General features: G+C 44.5%; 1 protein-coding gene across 1 annotated transcript in view; it reads left to right on the forward strand.

Annotated features, from left to right (window-relative positions):
* The first annotated feature begins 563 nt into the window (after positions 1-563).
* IFT74 (intraflagellar transport 74) overlaps positions 564-23,794 on the forward strand; it is a 76,166-nt gene continuing 52,935 nt past the window's right edge. The window contains exons 1-9 of the mRNA XM_001505888.6: positions 564-675; positions 3,177-3,226; positions 7,658-7,797; positions 9,820-9,952; positions 11,436-11,484; positions 15,368-15,466; positions 16,636-16,696; positions 17,463-17,522; positions 19,016-19,077. Of these exons, the coding sequence (XP_001505938.2) occupies positions 7,678-7,797; positions 9,820-9,952; positions 11,436-11,484; positions 15,368-15,466; positions 16,636-16,696; positions 17,463-17,522; positions 19,016-19,077 (584 nt within the window). The 5' untranslated portion in view covers positions 564-675; positions 3,177-3,226; positions 7,658-7,677. The remainder of the gene's footprint in view (positions 676-3,176; positions 3,227-7,657; positions 7,798-9,819; positions 9,953-11,435; positions 11,485-15,367; positions 15,467-16,635; positions 16,697-17,462; positions 17,523-19,015; positions 19,078-23,794) is intronic.

The raw sequence follows: 23,794 nt of genomic DNA on the forward strand, positions 1-23,794 counted from the left end.
CACTTTACTGTTGCTAAAAATGTTTTTACCACCTTCATTAGCGCATCCGATAGAGTAAATTCATTTTTAAAATGTGTCTGATGAATGGTAGGCCGCATTCAAAGCCGATACATCGAATTCTTCATCACCTACATTAAGGGCAGGATACTACGGTAGGCTATGACTCCTATTTACTGAGTGTTTAAAGTGCTCGAGGTAGTAGTGCCTGACATCCTTCCGGGTCTACAAATGTCTCCCAAAGCCTAGTGAGGAATATTCTGGATGTCCGCTTTCCATTACAGTGTGCCTGGCACGTAGTAAACGCTTAACGAATACCGTTTAAAAAAAAAAAGTCCCCAACTTTTTCACCGGTTTGTTCTAAAGGGCCCTGCACCCTTGCTAGAATACACTTCTGGAAGAAGTTCTCGCGAGAGTGACGAGAAAAAAGAGGGGAGGGGGTGCGTTAGGAGCAGCGGCGGCCGGTTGCTAGGATACGGGAGCGACTGGCGTTGCTCGACGGAGTCCAAGCAGTTTGCTCTGTCGGCCCGTGCGCGCGCGCGCGCGCGAGGGCGATCGGGGGGCCGCGGGGGGTGCGGGGGGTTCTGCGTTCGGCCGAGAACGGTTACGATCGTTGCCCGCCTGGAGCCCTCTGCCCGAACAACTCCGACGAAACCGATTTCTGGACCCCGTCCGCAGGTTCCTTTGTCTTTCTTGTCCCCGCAGGGCCGGAGGCTAGGGTGGGAGGGATCCAGTTCTCAGACTTTTTTTTTGCTTCCTCTTCTCTTAAATTCCTGCCCCGGGGAAATGGATCTGTTGCGCCGCCGGACTGCCAAAAAGGCGCAGAGAGCAGGACTGTGTCCGTGTTGGTTTGCTTACAACTCTCCGCGCCGATCTATCGATCAATCGTATTTATTTAACTGTGTGCAGAGCGCTGGACTGAGCGTTTGGGAGAGGACAGTACAACAGAGTTGATAGACAAGTTTTGGGTTGTTGTTTTTTTAATGGTATTTGTTAAGCGCTTACTGTGTGCCAAGGACTGTTCTAAGCGCTGGGGGAGATCCAAGGTCATCAGGTTGCCCCGCGTGGGGCTCACAGTCTTAAACCACATTTTCCAGATGAGGGAACTGACGCACAGAGAAGTGAAGTGATTTGCCCAGAGTCACCCAGCTGACAAGAGGCGAGGCGGAATTAGAACCCACGACCTCGGACTCCCAAGTCCGTGCCCTTTCCACTACGTTTCCATAGACAACACAAGTTCCAAAGTGTTCAGAGGGTTTATAGTGTTTAGCTAGTTGTCAACGCTCTTCCCCCACTTTTTTAAATAATAATAATGATGATGTTGGTATTTGTTAAGTGCTTACTCTGTGCAGAGCACTGTTTTAAGCGCTGGGGTAGATACAGGGTAATCAGATTGCCCCATGTGAGGTTCACAGTCTTCCTCCTCATTTCACAGATGAGGGAACTGAGGCACAGAGAAGTGGATTGTCTTGCCCACAGTCACACAGCTGACAAGTGGCAGAGCCGGGATTCGAACCCATGACCTCTGACTCCCAAGCCCGGGCTCTTTCCACCGAGCCACGCTGCTTCTCATGACAAGTGTGGTTATTGTTAAGCGCTAAATTTAGTCCAAGCACGGTACTAAGCGCTGGGGTAGGCACAGGGTAATCAGGTCCCTCGTGGACCTCACAGTTTAGGTAAGAGGGAGAACAGGTATTGAATCCCCATTTTGCAGACGAGGGAACCGAGGAACAGAGAATTGACTTGACCAAGGTCACTCGGCAGAGACGAGGTGAAGTCAGAATTAGAACCCAGGTCCTCTGACTCCCAGGCCTGTGATCTATCACTGCTTCTCTCTTTGGACCACACACACCCAACCTGAGTGTGTGGGGTGGTTGTGATCCCAAATCCCATTCAACTGTGATAGTTGTGTAACATTTGGTTAACTTCTCTGTGCCTCAGTTGCCTCATCTGTAAAATGGGGATTAAGACTGTGAGCCCCACGTGGGACATCCTGATTCCCCTGTGTCTACCCCAGCGCTTAGAACAGTGCTCGGCACATAGTAAGCGCTTAACAAATACCAACGTTATTATTATTATTTGCCACATGGCAGGGAGAATTCATGCTACTTGAGCTCGTTATAGGCAGGAATGTACCTGTTTGTTGTTATATTGTACTCCCACAAGTGTTTAGTAAAGTGCTTTGCACACAGTAAGAGCTCAATAAATATGATTGATTAAATAAATTAATTAATTAACCTCTATAGACATTTCCTCCCGGAGTAGAAAGCAGCACTGTGTAGTAGATGGAGCACCGGCCTGGGAGTCAGAAGGTCATGGGTTCTAATCCTGACTCCACCACTTGTCTGCTGTGTGACCTTAGTTAAGTCACTTCACTTTTCTGGACTTGGGTTACCTCATCTGTAAAATGGGGATTGAGACTGTGAGCCCCACATGGGACAGGGATTGTGTCCAACCCGGATTTGTTTGTATCCACCCCAGTGCTTAGTACAGTGTCTGGCATATAGGAAGCGCTGAACAAATACCACAATTATTATTATTTGTCTATAGAGTTATCCCTTTTCCAGGATGATACTGATGACAGTTGGCTTCATGCAGGTGTGGACGAATAAGAGATCCCCTAATAAACACATAATCGCCACTTCATTCAACACTGTGGGAATTACTGCAGTAATACATTTGCCAGGAGCAAATGCTGTTGCTGTTTTCAAAATGGCCCCTTAGGAGCCCTGCCTCCCCCAAAGTCTCTGCTCAGGTAGAACAAGCCTTCTGCTGCTTTCTTTTTTTCTTTAATGGTATTTGTTAAGAGCTTACTATGTGCCTGGCACTGTACTAAGCGCTAAAATAGGTTGGACCCAATCCGTATCCCACATGGGGCCTCGCAGTCTTAATCCCCATTTTACAGATGAGGAAACTGAGGCACAGAGAAGCGAAGTGACCTGCCCAAGGTCACAGAGCAGACAAGTGGCGGAGCTGGGATTAGAACCCAGACCCTCCGGCTCTGGCTCTCTCTCTTTCCACTAGGCCACACTGCTTCTCTACATGCCATTTCTACACGCCAGGACCGTCCCATTGATTGCCTCTGAATCGCATTGTTTGGGACTACTTCACAGTGTCTTTAAAACATTTGTTGATGTACTTGTTTGCATATGTCTCCTTTCTGTTCCCTCAAACCATAGGTACTTGGGAAACTTCTCCCATCCCCCCTGTCCAACAAAGCTGTGAACTGGTGAGTTGACTTCATTCCCCGACTAAATCGTTTCTTAAAATTTATCCTGCTATTTTTTCATTGAGGATGGTTTCAGGGGCTACCCAGGCATCATTTGAATGGTTGAAGGATTTTAGTTCATCATCATAAAGAGATCATGTCTTCAACTGTCAACTAATTTGGGCATGGTTACATTGAGCTCAATCCCAACTCCAATTTGAGTAGATACTGTGGAATTCAGTTAAACAGCCTTAGAAATAAAGGCACGATAATAATGATACCAGTTTTTCACTTCCTGTCCAAATTAAGTTTTTTTTAATTATTAAAGTGACATCAATTTTTTTGTCAATTTTTTTTTCGGTCAGGTTAAATCATGAAGCTAAATTTGTATTCAGTTCAATCTATAGATGTAAAAGAAATTAAGTGTGCACTAAAAGTATAACAAAGTATACTTCAACAATGCAATGCTTTATAAGATTTAAAATGTTTGTCAGACTTTTCTTCCTGTCCATTAGAAATTTTCTAAGTGGAGTTTTCCATGATAGTCCAAAAAAAAACCATCGAACTAGGTAGATTAATCTACCCCAGGCATACTGATTTGGGGATGTTACATGGTTTGCTTAATTTTCCTAGTAATGTCGTGATAATTTTTTTACCATAATTTTGATTCTTACTTCATTCACTAGAATGTTTTCATTTACTGTGTAGACTGCTGGTCTTTGGTTTTGAAAATGATGTTAATGTAATGTGGAGCATCATCTGTGTGAGTCAGTGTGGCAGAAAAAAATTGATATATAGATGGCAGTCTCTTCCCCACCATTCCCCCTCAAAGACTGAGCTTTGTTGGGCTGTTGCAGCACCTGCGTGAAGCCCTTGGCCCTGTTGTTCATTCATTCATTTATTCAGTCGTATTTATTGAGCGCTTACTGTGTGCAGAGTGCTGTACTAAGCGCTTTACTGCACTCATCCTTAAGCTCCTTCTCTAATAGAACCATCCCATTCTTGATTGGTCGATTTGCCGTTGTTGCCTTCCAGCAGACTACTGCTATGCAGGATTGTTTGCAATTATTTTGAAATCTTTTAAAAAGGATCATTCCATTGTATTTATTAAGTACTTACTCTGTGCAGAGCACTGTACTACGTGCTTGGGAGAGTGCAGTGCAGCAGAGTCGGTAGACACGTTCCCTGCCCACAGGGAATGGACACCTTAGAGGGGGAGGCAGAATGTAAGTAAATTAAAGTACATAAATCAATCGTAAATAAACTTAGACATTTATAATCCTAGATTTGTAGATCTTTTTATCCTGGATTCCGGTAACCCCATGTCATTTCAACAAAGAGCAGCTCCTGAGATGACCTCTTATCATCCATCCACATCATCAATCCCTCCCTCTCCCCAGTCTCACATCTCCTCCTGCCTTCAAGACATCTCTACTTGGATGTCCTCCCGTCCCCTCAAACTTAACCTGTCCAAAACAGAGCTCCTTATCTTCCCACCCAAACCCTATCCTCCCCCTAACTTTCCCATCACTGTTGATGGCACCACCATCCTTCCTGTTTGACAGGCCCTTAACCTTGGGGTTATCCTTGACTCCTTTCTCTCATTCAACCCACGTATTCAATCTGTCACCAAATTCTGTCAGTTCCACCTTCACAGCATCGCTAAAATCCACCCTTTCCTCTCCATTCATCCTGCTACCATGTTAATACAATAATTCATCCTATCCCACCTGGATTACTGCATCAGCCTCCTGTCTTTCCCCATTGCAGTCCATATGTCACTCTGCTTCCTGGGTCATTTTTTACAGAAACGTTCCGGACACATCACCCTGCTCCTCAAAAAACTCCAGTGGTTGCCCATCCACCTTCGTATCAAACAAAAACTCCTCTCCAGTAGCTTTAAGGCACTCTATCACTTTGCCCTCACTCGCGCTCTCCTCCTACAACCCAGCCCGCATACTTCGCTCCTCTAGTGCTCACCTTCTTACTGTGCCTCAATCTCGTCTGTCTCACCGCCGACCCCCTAGCCCACGTTCTGCCTCTGCCCTGGAATGCCCTCCCTCCTTTAATTCGACAAGCAACCACTCTCCCCGGCTTCCAAGCCTTATTGAAGACCTATCTCTTCCAAGAGGCCTTCCCAGACTAAGCCCCGCTTTTCCTCATCTCCCACTCCCTCTGCGTTGCCCTGATTTGCTCCCTTTGCTCTTCCCCCCTCCCAGCCCCAAAGCCCCTACGTACATAACTGTAATTTTCTTTATCTGCACTGATTTCTGTCTCCCCCACTGCAAAGTGTGAGTTAGTCATGGGCAGGAATGTCCTGCTTATTGTTGTATTGTATTTTCCCAAGCGCCGAGTACAGTGCTCTGCATACAGTAAGTGCTCAATAAATACGATGGAATGAATGAATTCCACTCATCAATCAAGTATGAGTTGAGGGCCTATTACTGTGGGCCAAGCACAGAACAAAGTGTTTGGTAGAATACCAGGGAAGCAAAACAGTGGAAGACCCAATCCCTACCTTTACTGAGGTTAAAAATCAAATGGCAGAAATAAAGCAGATTTAAGTTACTACACAGATATTACTGGTAGAAGCAAGAGCAGGCAAAAGATATTAGCCAATGGACTGGCGTACTTAAATTGCTCTATTAGTGCTGAGAGAGACTGCAGATACATGTCTGCCTCCCCCAATCTAGACTGTGAGCCCATTGTGGGCAGGGAATGTGACTATTTGTTGCTGTATTGTACTCTCCCAAGTGCTTAGTGCAGCACTCTGCACACAGTAAGTGCTCAATAAATACGATTGAATGAATCAAAGTGTCAAGAATGGCTGTTGAGCTGAAATAACCTGGGTAGTCAAAATTATTTCAACTGCCCTGCTGTTTGATTTTAAGTGGCTCATAGGTGATGCTGATTCATTGCTTAAGCCAGGTTTGATGTCCCTGGTGGGGCTAGGTCTCAGAAATATAGAAAGTTGTACACTATCAAAAGGCTCCAGCTCTCCCCACTTTTAAAGTCCACCTAAAACCCCACTTTCTCCAACAAGCTTTCCTCAGTTAAATTCCTAGCATCCCTTCAGCCAATTCTCGCAGTTATGAATTTATATACAAACATCCTCAGCAGTCAGTTATGTACATATCTATACACACACACACACACACTCAATCATTTGTTTTAACCACTCGTAAATATCTGTATGTCTGTCTCCCCTATTAGGGTATAAACCCCTACCGGGCAAGGAACACATCAATTCCCAAATGGCTAGTACAGTGCACCACATGCTCTCTAAATACTACTACCACCACTGTGTAGACATCAATTTGATGCTGCATCTGCAGGTCTGTCTTTCAGGTACCTCAAGGAACCGTTGTCCTTCTCGATTTGTTCTTTTACTTGAGCGAGTGTGGTGTTGAACAGCATACTGCCTGAGTAGCAAAATTCAGGGGCAGCTTTCAGCTCCACATCACTGTTGGAAGTCTTGGGGTGTTCGCACCCGAGAAGCGACTGCGAACTCTACAGGGTGATTCGTAATCGATTCTGGCATTTGGGCTTCCAGACTTCCGACGATGCTTTTTTGGTCTGTTGAGTTGGAAGTGTTTCCCTGCTGTACTTTTCTTCTATAGTAGCTGATTTACAGCCAAGATCATGGTTCCTGTGCTACGTAATAATGTTGGTATTTGTTAAGTGCTTACTATGTGCAGAGCACTGTTCTAAGCGCTGGGGGGGATACAGGGTAATCAGGTTGTCCCACGTGAGGCTCAGAGTCTTCATCCCCCTTTTACAGATGAGGTAACTGAGGCACAGAGAAGTGAAGTGACTTGCCCACAGTCACACAGCTGACAAATGGCAGAGCCGGGATTCAAACCCATGACCTCTGACTCCCAAGCCCGTGCTCTTTCCACTGAGCCACACTGCTTCTCTAATGAGATCTTAGTTTAAAACCACATCTTAGTTTAAAACCACACTGCATTTTTAGAAGGGTAAGATCTTTTTGTTTTGTTAGACCTCACGAAACGTATTTGCCAGGGAATGTGTCTTTACCTCTATTGCTGTTATTGGTATTATTACCAACCATTTAGCGGGCACGTAGTGGGCACTCAGGAAGTACTACTGATTGATTTTTTTTTTTAAACCTGGGATCTGGTAGGCAGGTTAGGTCGCTGTAACAAACATCCTAAAGCTATAATGTTGGACTAGTGGACGCAAAGTGGAAAATATCTGATTGAATTTAACTGCTTCAAAGAGTAATTTAATCTACTAAATAGATTGTTTTAAATCCCCATAATCCTTGACTGTTGGTTCTAGTTTTTAATCTACCCTGATTAAGTCAACTATTTGGGCAAGGCCTATTGGTAACGGTTGGAAACGGAACTGTGTGACCTTGGGGGAAAATTGTTTCCCCAATGACAGAAGTTTATTCTTAAAGCCATAAACGTTTGTATTCTTTATAAGCAGAAGTTTCAAGTGAAGGTGAGATGGCCAGCAATCACAAATCCCCGTTATCTCGCCCTGCTACACGAAGTGGAGTGGGGTTGACAGGAAGGCCTCTCTCTGGAATGTGGCCTCCATCTGGAAACGCTCGGTTTGCAACAAGAGTAAGTTAAAGAGAAACATTTATTTGTCTGAATGCTCTACTTAATAATTGTGGCATTTGTTGAGCACTTACTATGTGCCAGGCACTGTACTAAATGCTGGGGGGACACACAAGCAAATCGGATAGGGCACTGACCCGGTCCTACATGGGGTTCACAGTCTTAATCCACATTTCACAGATGAGTAACTGAGACCCAGAGAGGTGAAGTGATTTGCCCAAGGTCACACAGCAGATACGTGACGGAGCTGGGATTAGAACCCAGTTCCTTCTGACTCCCAGGCCCGTGCTCTATCCACTAGGCCATGCTGCTTCTGCTCATTTATTTGCTCATTGGTTGCTCATTCATTGTTGAGAAGGAACCCTTTCTATTTTTATGTTTTACTTATAAGCCATCCTGTGATTCAAAATCATTTTTCCCTTGTATGTTAGAACGCAGCCTGAGCTCAGGGAAAGATTGTGACCTGAGTCTGTTCAGGCTGTCCCTGGAGTGAATCATTTTTCTTTGCTTCCTTCAGCCCCTGATGAATAGGACTGGGCTGAGAGCTGCCTAGATCAAGATAAAGCAAAGAATCTTCGTTTATCTGTTTACTTTCCCCCTGCTTTATATTTACCCTCTCTCCTGTTTCCAATAGCTAAGTGGCTGGGAGAGAGTCCCCTGTAAATTTCTCAACAGAGCCATTTAAAAGAGCCTGGTCTCCCATAGCAACTTGGCCGAGCCAGAAGCTGGGTTCTAATTCTGCCTCTGCCAAATGCTTGCTGTGTGACCTTGGGCAAGTCACTTAACTTTGCTGTGCCTCAGTTCTCCTGTTCTCCCTCCTACTTAGACTGTGAGCCCCATGTGGGATAGGGACTGTATCCAACCTAATTAACTTATATATCTATCCCACTGCTGAGAACAGTGTTTGACTCACAGTAAATGCTTAACCAGTACCGTAAAAAAGCAGCCACGCTGCTTCCCACGTGCCAGGGAAGGAGATTTTTCTGACAGGTAATGTGCTCAGGTGCTTTGAACCATCTAAGTTTCTGTTTAATAGTTGCACTTTTAGCCTCTACTTAGAGAAAAGGTCATGTTGGTTTAGTTATTGAAATGAGGGCTTGAACCTTAAATTTATTAAAGCAGGTTTGGGTCAAGCTAAGTCCGGTAGGGTTTAGGCTACCACCCCCCGCCCCTGCCCAAATCAGCCCTTGTAGAGCTCCATTACCTGCTACTTTTTGAACAAATAGCAGAACATGAGTATTCTTAGATTTCAGATGGAAACGTATCCATTAGATGCTTTGGCATCCTCAAGAAAGATCTCCAATCACTAAGACAGTCAGCAGGCTCATTACCTCTTCTGAAATTCCTGGTATGTCCTGCAGGACCTATAGTTAATGGTAAGAGTTTGATCCACTTCACCCTCCTTAAACTAGCATTATTAAGCAAGTGCCTCCTGCTGAAGTGGATGCTGAAGTAACCCCATTTCACATATTCTGGTGAAGATTACTGCCAAATGTAATTAAGGATTATAAAGTTTGTTGACTACTTCAGGAAAAAAAAACCTCTTTGTCAAATAATAATATCAATAATTTTGGTATTTGCTAAGCATTTCGTGTGTGTCAAGCACCATTCTAAACGATGGGGTAGATACAAGATAATCGGGTTGGGTACAGTCCTTGTCCCACATGGGGCTCACAGTCTGAGTGAGAGGGAGAACAGGTACTGAATCCCCATTTTACAGATGAGGAAACTGAGGCCCAGGGAAGTTAAGTGACTTGCCCAGTGTCACCCAGCAGACAAGTGGCAGCGCTGGGATAAGCGCGTAGGTCTTCTGACTCCCAGGCCCATGTTCTTTCAACTATGCCACACTATTTCCTGCATGCCTGGGAAGGAGACTTTCCAACATGTAACGTGCTCAGGTGCTTTGAACCATTTAAATTTCTGATTTATATTTGCACTTTTAACCTTTAAATAGTGAAAAGATCGTGTTGGTGTAACTATTAAAACGAGTACTTTTATTATTTTATTTTATTTTTTTTAATCCAGATGACTCCTCCATCAAGGCCTGGTTCTCGTTATGGAATCTTGGGGCCCACAGGATTGCTGACCTCTCACATTAAAGTTTTAGATCGTCCGGTGACCCAGCAAGGTTTGCGAGGAATGAAAACTACAATGAAAGGTATCAGCATAGGATGGTTTTCAAATGCCATGTCAAGCATTCAGAACTACAGCTTTAGACAGACACCTCTTCTGTTGTGAAAGAAGGCCATAGCCCAATTTTCATACCCTTTGGATGAAATTTAAATGTAGAATTGTTAGACCTTCACCGTAGCTTCAAGCTCAAGGTATACCCCAAGTTTAATGGCACCACAGTAAGTGCTTAAGTAGCATAGTTATTAGTTATTGATTAAGTCTTCCTTCTGCGTCCTTTCTCCCTTCTTTTTCATCCGTACAATTGGATCTGTGACCTTTGGACAAAACTGTAAGATCGTTGTGGCCAGGGAATGTGTCTGTTGTATTGTACTCTCCCAAGCGCTTAGCACAGTGCTCTGCACGTGGTAAGCACTCGATAAATACGATTGAATGAATGAATGAATAATGGGTATTAAAGAGGAGCAGTGTGGCCTAATGGATAGAGCATGGGCTTGGGAGTCAGAGGGACCTGGCTTCTAATCCTGGCTCTGCCACTTGTGTGGTGTGTGACCTTGGGTAAGTCACTTCACTTCCTCTGTGCCTCAGTGACCTCATCTGTAAAATGGGGAGGAAGACTGTGACCCCTGCCCCATGCGGGACATGGACCATGTCCAACCTGAAAACTCTTGAAGATAATGAGAAGCAGCAGGGCCTAATGGAAAGAGCATGGGCCTGGGAGTCAGAGGAGCTGGGTTCTAATCCTGGCTCCACTATTTATCTGCTATGTGACCTTGGGCAAGTCACTTCACTTCTCTGAGCCTCAGTTTCCTCATCTATACAATGGGGATTAAGACTCTGAGTCCTATGCGGGGCAGGGGCTGTGTCCAACCAGATTAGCTAATATCTGCCCCAGCGCTTAGTACAGTGTCTGGCACATAGAAAGCACATAACAAGTACCATAAAAAAGGTTAAAAACTCCTAAACTAGTCAATCAGTGGTATTTATGGAGTGCTTTTGGAGCGCAGAATGCTTTATTAAGCTCTCAGGAGAGTACAATTTTAACAGAGTTGGAAGGTACGTTCCCGGCCCACGAGGAGCCCGAAGGGCCCCGTCAAATGACAGGTTCGGGAGAAGGTGACAGGAGGAAGGAAAGAGTTGGGATGGGGTGGGGCATGGCAGGGGCAGCGTGAACTGGTGAGAATCGCCCAGGGGAGCTACAGTAGGAGAAGCAAGATGAGCAGTGAGAACCTGTGAGCAAGGCTTTGGTGTTCTCTCCATGTCAAGGCAGGGAGAGACACAAATGTGGGGAGGTAACTTCCCCTCAGCTCCTTGTTTCTCCACTGCCAGGCTCGCCGCTCATTGGTAAGAAACTACCAACGCATCAATCGACGTCCGGCCTGCATTAGAATGTGATCGCCTTCTTGTACCTACTGTGGAGGGGTAGATACCGCAGTGGAGTATAATTTCGCAGGCCCTCTGGCGGAAGCAGAATCATCTCTTCCAAACGTACTCTTTGTTTTTATCCCTAGGTCCTCAGAGGCAGATTTTGGATAAATCTTACTATCTTGGTATACTGAGGTATGTTAACCAGAGTTTGGAAACTACGGCATGGGTATTGAAAGTTCTTATTTCCATGAAAGATGACTGATCTAAAGAGCGATAGAGCAGGGGCCTGTGAATCAGAAGGACCCGGGTTCCATCTGCTGCGTGATCTTGGGCAAGTCACTTGACTCATCTGCACCTCAGTTAACTCATCTGTACAATGAGGATTACTATTGTGAAGCCCCATGTGGGACAGGGACTGAGTTCAACCAGATTAGTTTGTATCTACCCCAGCACTTAGTACAGTGCCTGGCACATAGTAAGCGCTTAACAAATGCTATTAAAAAAAAAACAAGTGATCGTAATGGTAATTATTACTTCGGCATGTGGTTAGGCATCTTATTTTAAAGCGCTGTTCCTAATATCTGCAGCTCACCTTGCAACATTTGGACTGTTAGATTCTGGACCGTTCAGCCACAACAGCTAGGAGTTTGGAAACGCTCCCTTTAACCACTGTGTACTGGAATTCTAGTTTTTGCCATCCTTGTTTTCTAAACTCGTTTTGCTGTACTTCTTGTGTCCTTCTTTACTCATCTGTTGCCAAACCATCCTCCCTCTTGTCTGACTGTGAGCCTCCTGTGTCAGGGACTCTAAGTGATCATCCTGGTACTTTCCCCAGTGCTCAGGCCTATGCTCTGCGGAGATTCGCCACTAAGTAAATACTGTTCCACTCCTGCACCAGAGATCCTAGGCTATGGGGTGACTGAAGGCTGAAACTTAGTCTTTCTGTCCTCCCACCCCTGACCAAAGGAGTCGGAGAGTGCATATGTTAGAAACATTTTTCTTTTCACTTGGTTTAGAACATTAGCATTCAGTGAACATCCTGGGGCCCTGAATTGGGAGTTTCCCTTAGAAATACTGTTTAGATTTTGAACTGCCTTCACTGTTACTGTTTTTGATTTTGTGTTTTTTTTGTTGGGTGACATATTATGGCTAGAACGTCGTTGGGGAATTGGGGGCCGTTCTTGCATCTGTCTGGAGAGAACGCCTGTGTGCATACAAGTGGCGGCATTGGACAGGGCATGATAATTCCAATGACAGTTTGCCTTAAAGTGGGGCTCTTCCAGAATGTAACCCTGCGATATCTGAAAACTATTTCTCCCAGTGCTGAGAAGCAGCGGGGCCTAATGGATAGAGCACAGACCTGGGAGTCTGCAATTTATCTGTTGTGTGACCTTGGGCAAGTCACTTCACTTCTCTGGGCCTCAGTTACCTCCTCTGTAAAAGGGGGATTAAGACTGTGAGCCCCATATGGAACAGGAACTGTGTCCATGTACTCACATTTGGATTTGCACCCTTTATTCACCCTCCTTTAGCCCCACGGCACTTAAGTACATATCCATAATTTATATTATTGTCTGTCTCCCCGTCTAGACTGTGGGCAGAGAATGTGCCTACCAACTCTGTTACACTGTGCTCTTCCAAGTACGTAGTACTGTCCTCTGTACACAGTAAGCACTCAGTAAATATGATTAATTGATTGTGTTCAGCCTGATTAGCTTGTATCTACCCCAGCGCTTAGTATAGTGCCCGGCACACAGGAAGCCCTTAAATACCATAAGGGAAAAAACCCAACACCGGCACATTGTTAGTATGCTTAATAAATAATTATGAGGCTGACGATTCTGGTTATGACGGCAGTCCCAGGTCGTCATTGCTGGGCACCACCACGATCCAAGAGGTTGAGCGAGCTGTGCTTTTTTGTTTCTTCAGTCATACCTGTGGAGAAAAACTTGGAGATAATAACTGTGGTATTTAAGCGCTTACTGTGGGGCAGGCACTGTACTAAGCGCTGGGGTGGATCCTAGCAAATGGGGTTGGACACAGTCCCTGTCCCATGTAGGGCTCCCCATTTCAATTCCCATTTTATAGATGAAGATCAAGTCTCAGGGCTACCGCCACCACCGTTGCCATCCTAGAAGCCAACTGGAACACGCAGGGTGGTAAAAACTAAAGATCTCTCATTGTCACCTCAGGTTGAATTGTACTTTCCAAGTGCTTAGTACAGTGCTGTGCACACAATGAGCACTCAATAAATACGATTGAATGAATCAATGAATTGTAAACTTCTTGAGGGCAGGGGTCATATCTACCAAGGCTGTTGCATTGTAATAATAATAATAATAATGGCATTTGTTAAGCACTTACTATGTGCAAAACACTGTTCTAAGCGCTGGAGAAGGTTGTACTCTCCCAAGTGTTTTGTGCAGTCCTGTGACCACTGATATATACTGTTGAGTGATTGATTCCTCTCCTGGCTGATCTAGCGTGCACCTTGCTTCTTTCCCTTTCTAATCCTCCTAATTATGGGAGTCTAGGACTCTGGTCACGTGAGCAAAGTCTCCTCATATAGTCTTATCTTGCAGTATTGTTAGCCAAGGTACTCGAAGGCCCACTGAGAGCAGAGCACCGTATTGTAAGCTCCTTGAGGACAGGGATCATGTTTATGAATTCTGTAATTCTCTTTCAAGCGCTTAGTATAATGAACTACCCAAGGTAAGCACTCAGAAGACATTAATGAGTGATTGGGAAAGTACAATAGAAGTGAGAAGCAGCATGGCCTAGTGGCTAAAGCAGGGGCCTGGGAGACAGAGCCGTGGATTCTAATCCTGGCTCCACCACTTGCCTGGTTGTGTGACTTTGGGCAAGTAACGACTTCTTTGGGCTTCAGTTTCATGAACTGCAAAATAGAGATTCGATACCTGTTCTCCCTCCTACTTAGACTGTGAGCCCCATGTGGGACAGGGACTGTGTCTGGCTCTGTATACCCCAGCACTTAGAACAGTACTTAACACGTAGTAAGCATTTAACAAATAGTAAGCACTTAATGGATACCATAAAAAAAAGTAAAAGACACAATCCCTGCCCTCAGTGATCTTACAATCTTAGCGGAGGCCAACCCAAATTACCGTCAAATGGTGGGATCAGGAGAGAAAACAAAGCTACAACTGGTAAGTAGCAGGAGTGTGGAGAGAGGAGCAGATGAATAGGTGAAAAAACGAGACGTATAAGAACATTCGTAAGTCCTACGGATTGCTTTAGAAACACAAGTGCTAAAGATGGCTGGAGGAGGTTATAGTAAAGGTATTTATTGAACTTTCACTAGGTGCAGTGAACTATCCAGTTTCCGGGGAAAGTACAACAAAAGCAGGAGCCTTACACTCTAATGGGAAAGATGGACATAAGAATATTTATAAATAAATTGATCCTATATAAGTGCTGAGGGAGGAAAAACATATACATGTAAATGCTAGAGGGGGCCTCTGAGTTAATGTCACTTTGGGGCGTTGGAAGTTAATCAGGGAAGGTTTGTTGGAGGAGGTGGGCTTTGAAGGTGGGGAGAGCTTTGGACTCTTGGATCTGAGGAGGAGAGGTGTTCCAGGCTGATGGAACATCATGAGCAAGGGGAAAGAGAAGAGAGAGTAGAGAACGAGGTACAGCTAGAAGGGTAGCTTGGGAGGAACAGAGCGAATCGGACAGTAGCACCTGAAGAGAGCAGAAATGTAAAATGGGGAGATGTGGTGGAGAGGTATGAAGCCAAGTGTGAGGCGTTTTTGCTTGATGTAGAGAGAGATGGGAGCCCATTGGAAGGTTTTGAGGAGAGGGGAGATGAGGTGGGCGACATTTCCAGGGGTGCATACTGAGCAATGTTTCAGAAAGATGAGTCACAAGTGTTTGCACCAGAAATGAAACGGCAGTAAATCCACTCAGGTTTTTTTTTTTTTTTTTTTGAGTAATAGCAAAATCCTATGGAAGAGATTTTGAGATGAGTTTACAATATAATTAAGACAAAATAGGCACTATCAAAGTATTGTGAAATTCTAACTCTAATTATAATATTACAATTTCTTTTCTATAGAATGAAAATAAGTGAATTCATAGCAGAAATGAATAAACTGAAAAAAGAAATTGAAATGTTCACCCAAGAGAATTTTGTGTATTCATCTTATGAAAAAAGGTGAGTAATTTTGCAGGAGATCCAATGTTAACATGAAAATATTCATCAATCGGTGTTATTTATTAAAAGCTTACTGCATGCAAAGCACTGTACTAAATGTTTGGGGGAGTTCAGTAGGGTAGGTAGATCTCTACCCTTAAAAGGACTGTACAACCTAGCGGGGGATGGGGTGGGAGACAGACATTAAAATAAATTACAGGAATGTGGAAGGAACAGAGTATAGAGATATAAACATATATGTGGTAGGGGTAGGGTTAGTACTGAAATGCCTAGTGGGTACAGGCTCAAATTCATAAGTGTCACCAAAGGGAGGAAAAATAGGGTGGGGAAATGAGAGATTATTGATGGAGGGCTTCCTGGAGAAGATAGGATTTTAGTAGGGTTTTGAAAATGGGGAGAGCGATGGTCTGTCAGATATGAAGGGGGATGGAAGTTCCAGGTAGGAGGAAGGGTGTGAGCAAACAGTCGACAGGGAGAGAGATGAACTCGAGGCACGGTGAGTAGGTTGGTTTTAGGAGGAGTGAAGTGTGCAGGTTGGGGTGTAGCAAGGGAGAAGTGAGGATAGGTAGCAGGGAGAGAGCTGATTAAATGCCTTTAAGCTAATGGAGAGAAGTTTTGCTTGAGAACCAAGGGTGGACAGTCAACCACTGGAGGTTTTCGAAGAGTGAACAGATAGGCATAGAGAGATATTTTTTTTTAAGAGTAATGATACAGGGAGTGGAGAAGTATGGACTAGGGAAGGTGGAGGCTAAAGGCAGGGAGATCAACGAGGAGGCCAATGTATAGTGGAGACTGTACTCTCCCAAGAGCCTAGTACAGTGCTCTGCACACAGAAGGTGCTCAATAAATACCACTGTTTGGACGATTGAGGTGGGAAAAGTGCTTGGACCAGAGTGGTAGCAGTTTGGGTGCAGAGGAAGGGGCAGAGTCTGGAGATGTTGTGAAAGAAGAACTGACAGGATTTGTTATCTGACTGAATATGGGTGGAAGGAGAGAGATGAGTCAAGGGTAATGCCAAGGTTGCGAGCTTGTGTGAGAGTCAAGAGCTAGTATTTTCATTTGTCAACTTTCCGTAGGCAGTTATTTCAGAATTTCCAAAACAGATATTTGTTATTAGTTTCCCATTTAAACTATTCCCTTTAAACTTTTCTAATTTCTCTTTTATGCAGGGCAGAGATTTTAGCTTGTGAAATCAAAGAATTTCAAGGACAACTGGCAGACTACAACATGGTATTTGCCCTTTTCAAGATGATTATCCTCACATACTTTCATTGCTTTTGTCTTTTGAACATACTTGGTTTTCTCACCACTTTTCCCAACAAAAGTTCAGATATAAATTGCAAGCTTAGATTTTCATCATAAATAGAACATTTTAAGGCATTTCTCCATAGCACTAACATAATCCCAATGCAGACTATGAGGAGAAAAATTCCCTTGACAGGGTAGAGCTATGGCGTTGGGGAATTCCTATACTGCAGTTTTCATCCCGATAATCTAGGTAGCCAAACTAAGGTGGTCAAACCTTGATTTGATACCTCTCCTCGGGCTGCAAACGGTCAGTGACTGCAGAAAGCAAAAATGAAAAGAATTAATGGGAACAAATCTGCTCCATCCTCCTACAAGAGTCAGTAATCAATCAGTGGTATTTATTGAGCACTTACTATGTGCAGAGCACAGTACTAAGCACTTGGGAGAGTAAACTACAGTGGAATTAGCAGACACATAGGGGTGATTTTGTGTATCCCAATGAGGGGAGATAAGTGTCAGAAGAAGTGCAACACCCTGTTTTCCAATAACACTTGTGCCAATTCTAATGTTGAATGATCCCATACATCCTTCCTTTCCCCCCTTCCGGATGATGTACAAAATTCTTTGCTTTTCACTGAAGTCATTACCCACAATGGTTATTTGTAAAGCTAGAGGTGTGCATCATAGTTTAAAGCCTCAGGAAGTAATTGCTAATGGTTTATAATCTTTTTTCTTTTTTTTTTTTTAGTTAGTGGATAAGCTCAATACCCATATTCAGATGGAAGAAGTAACAAAGGATTACAATAAGGTAAGATCTGTTTTTTGAGCACCAGTGGTTTGCACTGTGAAAAGTGATTGTTGAATGGAAATTTGCTACGCATCCTTTTGCTTGCCATTTGGATCCCCAAATGGAGCACCCTGAAAAGTTAATCAGGTTGGACACAGTCCATGTCCCGCATGGGGCTCACAGTCTTAATCCCCATTTTACAGAAGAGGTAAATGAGGCACAGACAAGTGAAGTGACTTACTCATGGTCACACAGCAGACAAGTGGCAGATCTGGGATTAAAACCCAGGTCCTCTGGCTCCCAGGCCTATGCTCTTTCCACTAGGCCACACTGCTTCTCTACTCTTTCTACTCTTAACCCTTTTGAATTTGTGAACATAATTGGACATTACTCAAAAATTCAGGAATCCCTCTTTTATGAAACTTTTAATAACCATGAGTGGACCTGATCTAGAAAGCCGTGGGTAATAACTATAAAAACCTTTCAGATGAATGACAAGATAAATAGAAATTCTTTAGGTAAAATATTACACCCAACAGCACAGCAATTTATCCCAAAATATTTGTATTTCAATTCTCTCCACAATAAAAACATAACAGGTCTCAAAGCTTCGCTTCAGATGAAGCGAAAAGGACTCAGTCTGGAAATCTCTCCTCTGTATTCTTTAAGATTTTACTTTATAAATGTAAGTCAGTCATGGCCATTTCCTCATACCCTAAATCTTGCTTTGTTCCTCTATGTGGCCATTATTACTTATCACAAATCGAGGCTTATTGTGCTTCTTGGCCTGGTGAACGAGCGACGTTTTAGATAAATTGTTCTTAAGCGTCATTTGTCCTGACGTTTCAGATAACTGTAACTTGTGTGAAATGCTTAATTGCCAATTATTGCTTCAGCCCTGGAGAGGGGCCTTGGCCATAAGAGATAGCATTTTTCTTTGCAAGTTATCGCCATTTATTTCCCCTCGATACCACAACATTCAAGTAACATTCCTATTGTATGACCTTGGCCCTTTTGCGCTCGTCATCTTATTGATAATGTTCTCTCCCCTTGGCTTATTGTTGTTTCCTCCCCTTAGTTCTTTCTGGTGTTTCTAAAGCCTCTGGCTCTTTCGCCATATACTAGACCTGGTACGTGGCATCTGGAGATGGTGAATTTGTTCTTCCTTTCACTGTGGCTCCAGAGGAGAAGGAGTTAGAACCAAGGAGACTGGGGTCAAGCTGATACTCAATTATTAAATAAATGCCATCTCCTTTATGACCACACTTTACTAGGTCCTATAATCTCCAGCTATTTTTTGCGAACAGTATACCTCAGTGTGTCATGGCAGCAGGGATCTTAGCTTGATAATTATTTGTGTGGTCTCTACTCTCTAGATGTCACTGAATGAAATGTAACTTGCATATCTTTTACTCAACTTTACATATAAAATGCAATTAAATTCATCCCCAGCTTTGGCTTCATGGTTTCTGCTCTCGCTAATACCTGTGTTTATACCTACACCTTTTATACAGCTGAAAGCCCAAAATGACCGAGAAGCCGTAAGAATAGATGTCATTTTTACAGAAAGACAAGAGTAAGTACATGATAACAAATTGATTTTTTAATTCAGCTTCATGAGATGTGGAGACCAGTGAAGGCTCCAAGTGAACTCCAAGTGATGTCTTTGAATCTTGTGAAGCAATTAGGACTTGTACTCACCATTTTCCTTCCTCTACCCTTTTTTTTAGTGAACTTTTCTTTAATGTACTAGAACCCCAGTTAATCTTTCAGTGGTCACCTAGTCAACTGACACCAGCAGGATGCAGGTGTATTCACACTCAGCTAGGCAAACGGGGAGATTTCCCCCCCTCCATTCAACCATTGGGCAGTAGATGTCAAAGCAAAAGAAGCAATTGACACCCAAGAAAGCATGAAGTTGGAACCAAGGGGCTGGAAGGGACTTCTCTTTGTTCGGCTTTTAAAAGAGGCAAGAGTATTCCCCCTCATCCCATCCTCTCAGCTGACAGGCATGTTTTAATCCAAGCAGCTGGAGGTGGGAAGCTAATTTCCCCTTCTCAGCTCAATGAGGCAGTGGATGGAAGTTGTAGTGGCCTCTTCTCTTCCTGGCAGTACACAGGATGCACAGCTTCTGCACTTTAGTGTTTCGTACACAAGTTGTAAAGAATAATAATTATGGCACTTGTTAAGCGCTTACTATGTGCCAGGCACTGTTAAAAGCATTGGAGTAGATACAAGTTAATCAAGTTCGACACAGTTCCTCTACCTCAGACTAAGGAGAAGGGAACCTCTCTTCCCTTATTCTTATTATTATTGTATTTAAACATTTACTATGTGTAAAGCACTGTTCTAGGTGCAGGGGTAGTTACAAGTTAATCGGGTTGGACATGGTCCCTTATATGAAGTAAACACTGGAGGCTAAAGTTGGCATGCTCAGTTCTCCCGAATTGTATTTTCATTATGTGTTTTGGATGGAGTATTGTTAGGGAATTAGGAAACTTTCTCTTGACAATATAATAATGTTGGTATTTGTTAAGCGCTTACTATGTGCAGAGCACTGTTCTAAGCGCTGGGGTAGACACAGGGGAATCAGGTTGTCCCACGTGGGGCTCACAGTCTTAATCCCCATTTTACAGATGAGGTAACTGAGGCCCAGAGAAGTTAAGTGACTTGCCCACAGTCACAGAGCTGACAAGTGGCAGAGCCAGGATTCGAACCCATGACCTCTGACTCCAAAGCCCGGGCTCTTTCCACTGAGCCACGCTGCTTCTGGGTAGAACACTATGTGGTGCTGGAAGATATGGCTGTGGGCATGTGTGAAGTGCAGGTAAAGGTGTGTATACTGCTAGACTATAAATTCCTTGAGGGAAGGAATCAATCTATTCACTCTGTTGTACTCCTTGTGGGCATGAAATGTGTCTACCAATTCTGTTGTATTGTACTCCCCCAAGTGCTTAGGACAGTGCTCTGCACACAGTAAGCACTCACTAAATACTGTTGAAGAGCAGTGTGGCCTAGTGAAAAGAACCTGGTCCTGAGAGTCAGAGGATCTGGGTTATAATTCCGCCTCTCCCACTTGTCTGCTGTGTGACCTTGGTCAAATCACTTCACTTTTCTATATCTCAGTTACCTCATCTGTAAAATGGGGATTAAAACTGTGAGCCATATGTGGGATATGTACTGTGTCCAATCCGATTATTTTATATCTACCCTAGTGCTTAGTACAGTGCCTGGCACATAGTAAATGCTTAACAAATACCATTAAAAAAACCCAGTATTGGTTAGTAGAAAGATCATGGGCCCTGGAGTCAGAGGACATGGGTTTTAATTCCAACTCCTCCACTTTTCTGCTGTGTCTCGGGCAAGTCACTTAACTTCTTTGTGCCTCAATTTTACCATCTATAAAATGGTGATTAAATGCTACTCCCACCTATGTAGACTGTGAGCCCCCCCCATATGGGTAGGGATTGTGTCCAGTCTGATCATTTTACATCTATCCCAGTGCTTAGTACAGTGCTTGGCACCAAAGTAACATAATTATTAGTTATTATTGATAGAGTCTCCCTTCTGCATCCTCTCTCCCTTCTGTGTCATCTGTGTACTTGGATCTGTGACCTTTGGACATCTGATATTCGCCCCAGCCCCAACCCCACAGCACTTATGTACATATCTTTAAATTATATATTATAAATTACTCATATTAATATCAGTTTCCTCCTCTAGACTGTAAGCTCATTATGGGTAGGGAATATATCTGCTAATTCTAATGTATTGTACTCCCTCAAGGCTTTAGTACAGTGCTCTGCACATCATAAGCACTCAGTAAATACCATTGATTGATTGTGCTGTGCACAGAGTAAGCACTCAATCAATACTATTGATTGCAGCTTGAGTTTTCCTTAATTTGGCATCTGTCAAAAACCTAACTCGGTCATTATAGAAGAGCTTGAGTGTATAAAGTTTCATGGAAAAAGCTCTTTGTGGGTAGGGAATGTGTCTACCAACTCTCTTGTATTGTACTCTCCCAAGCATTTAGTGCAATGCTCTGCAAACAGTAAGTACTCAATAAATACCAGTGATTGATCGTCACACCAAAATCTGGAAGCATTTAATTCTTAACCTGGGAAGGCTAGTGTTTAGGGGGAGAGGTTGAAAAAAGTTGCTAGGAGCTTTGTGAATTCCCCTTGTCCACTGCCCTTTCAAATGAGAGATTCATTCATTCATTCATTCAATAGTATTTATTGAGCGCTTACTATGTGCAGAGCACTGTACTAAGCGCTTGGGATGAACAAGTCGGCAACAGATAGAGACAGTCCCTGCCGTTTGACGGGCTTACAGTCTAATCGGGGGAGACGGACAGACAAGAACAATGGCAAGAAATAGAGTCAAGGGGAAGAACATCTCGTAAAAACAATGGTAACTAAATAGAATCAAGGCGATGTACAATTCATTAACAAAATAAATAGGGTAATGGAAATATATATAGTTGAACGGACGAGTACAGTGCTGTGGGGATGGGAAGGGAGAGGTGGAGGAGCAGAGGGAAAAGGGGAAAAAGAGGGTTTAGCTGCGGAGAGGTAAAGGGGGGGTGGCAGAGGGAGTAGAGGGAGAAGAGGAGCTCAGTCTGGGAAGGCCTCTTGGAGGAGGTGAGTTTTAAGTAGGGTTTTGAAGAGGGGAAGAGAATCAGTTTGGCGGAGGTGAGGAGGGAGGGCGTTCCAGGACCGTGGGAGGACATGGCCCAGGGGTCGACGGCGGGATAGGCGAGACCGAGGGACGGTGAGGTGGGCGGCAGAGGAGCGGAGCGTGCGGGGTGGGTGGTAGAAAGAGAGGAGGGAGGAGAGGTAGGAAGGGGCAAGGTGATGGAGAGCCTTGAAGCCTAGAGTGAGGAGTTTTTGTTTGGAGCGGAGGTCGATAGGCAACCACTGGAGTTGTTTAAGAAGGGGAGTGACATGCCCAGATCGTTTCTGCAGGAAGATGAGCCGGGCAGCGGAGTGAAGAATAGACTGGAGCGGGGCGAGAGAGGAGGAAGGGAGGTCAGAGAGAAGGCTGACACAGTAGTCTAGCCGGGATATAACGAGAGCCAGTAGCAGTAAGGTAGCCGTTTGGGTGGAGAGGAAAGGGCAGATCTTGGCGATATTGTAGAGGTGAAACCGGCAGGTCTTGGTAACGGATAGGATGTGTGGGGTGAACGAGAGAGACGAGTCAAGGATGACACCGAGATTGCGGGCCTGAGAGACGGGAAGGATGGTCGTGCCATCCACGGTGATAGAGAAGTCTGGGAGAGGACCGGGTTTGGGAGGGAAGATGAGGAGCTCAGTCTTGCTCATGTTGAGTTTTAGGTGGCGGGCAGACATCCAGGTGGAGACGTCCCGGAGGCGGGAGGAGATGCGAGCCTGAAGGGAGGGGGAGAGGACAGGGGCGGAGATGTAGATCTGCGTGTCATCTGCGTAGAGATGGTAGTCAAAGCCGTGAGAGCGAATGAGTTCACCGAGGGAGTGAGTGTAAATGGAGAACAGAAGAGGGCCAAGAACTGACCCTTGAGGAACTCCAACAGTTAAAGGATGGGAGGGGGAGGAGGCGCCAGCGAAGGAGACCGAGAATGACCGGCCAGAGAGGTAAGAGGAGAACCAGGAGAGGACGGAGTCAGTGAAGCCAAGGTGAGATAAGGTATGGAGGAGGAGGGGATGGTCGACAGTGTCAAAGGCAGCAGAGAGGTCAAGGAGGATTAGAATGGAGTAGGAGCCATTGGATTTGGCAAGAAGGAGGTCATGGGTGACCTTAGAGAGAGCAGTCTCGGTAGAGTGGAGGGGACGGAAGCCAGATTGGAGGGGGTCTAGGAGAGAATGGGAGTTAAGGAATTCTAAGCATCGATTGTAGACGACTGGTTCTAGGATTTTGGAAAGGAAGGGTAGTAGGGAGATAGGGCGATAACTGGAGGGGGAAGTGGGGTCAAGAGCGGGTTTTTTTAGGATGGGGGAGACGTGGGCATGTTTGAAGGCAGCGGGGAAGGAGCCATTGGAGATTGAGTGGTTTGCAAAATAATATACTGGAAAGTGCATGGAACTGCTAGTTGAGAGATTAGGGTTCTTGTTCCAGTTTACTACAGGCTTGCTGTGTGACCTTGGGCAAGTCACTTAACCTTTCTGGGCTTCAGGTTCCTCATCTGTAAAATGGGGATAAGGTATCTGCTCTCCAAACCTCTTAGATTGTGTGTGGAACAGGGCCTGGATACAGTCTGATTATCTCGTATCTATCCCAGGGATTAGTCCATAATAGTGGGTTTTGTTAAGAGC

Source organism: Ornithorhynchus anatinus, chromosome X5 (assembly GCF_004115215.2).
Source record: "Ornithorhynchus anatinus isolate Pmale09 chromosome X5, mOrnAna1.pri.v4, whole genome shotgun sequence".
Taxonomy (NCBI): Eukaryota; Metazoa; Chordata; class Mammalia; order Monotremata; family Ornithorhynchidae; genus Ornithorhynchus; species Ornithorhynchus anatinus.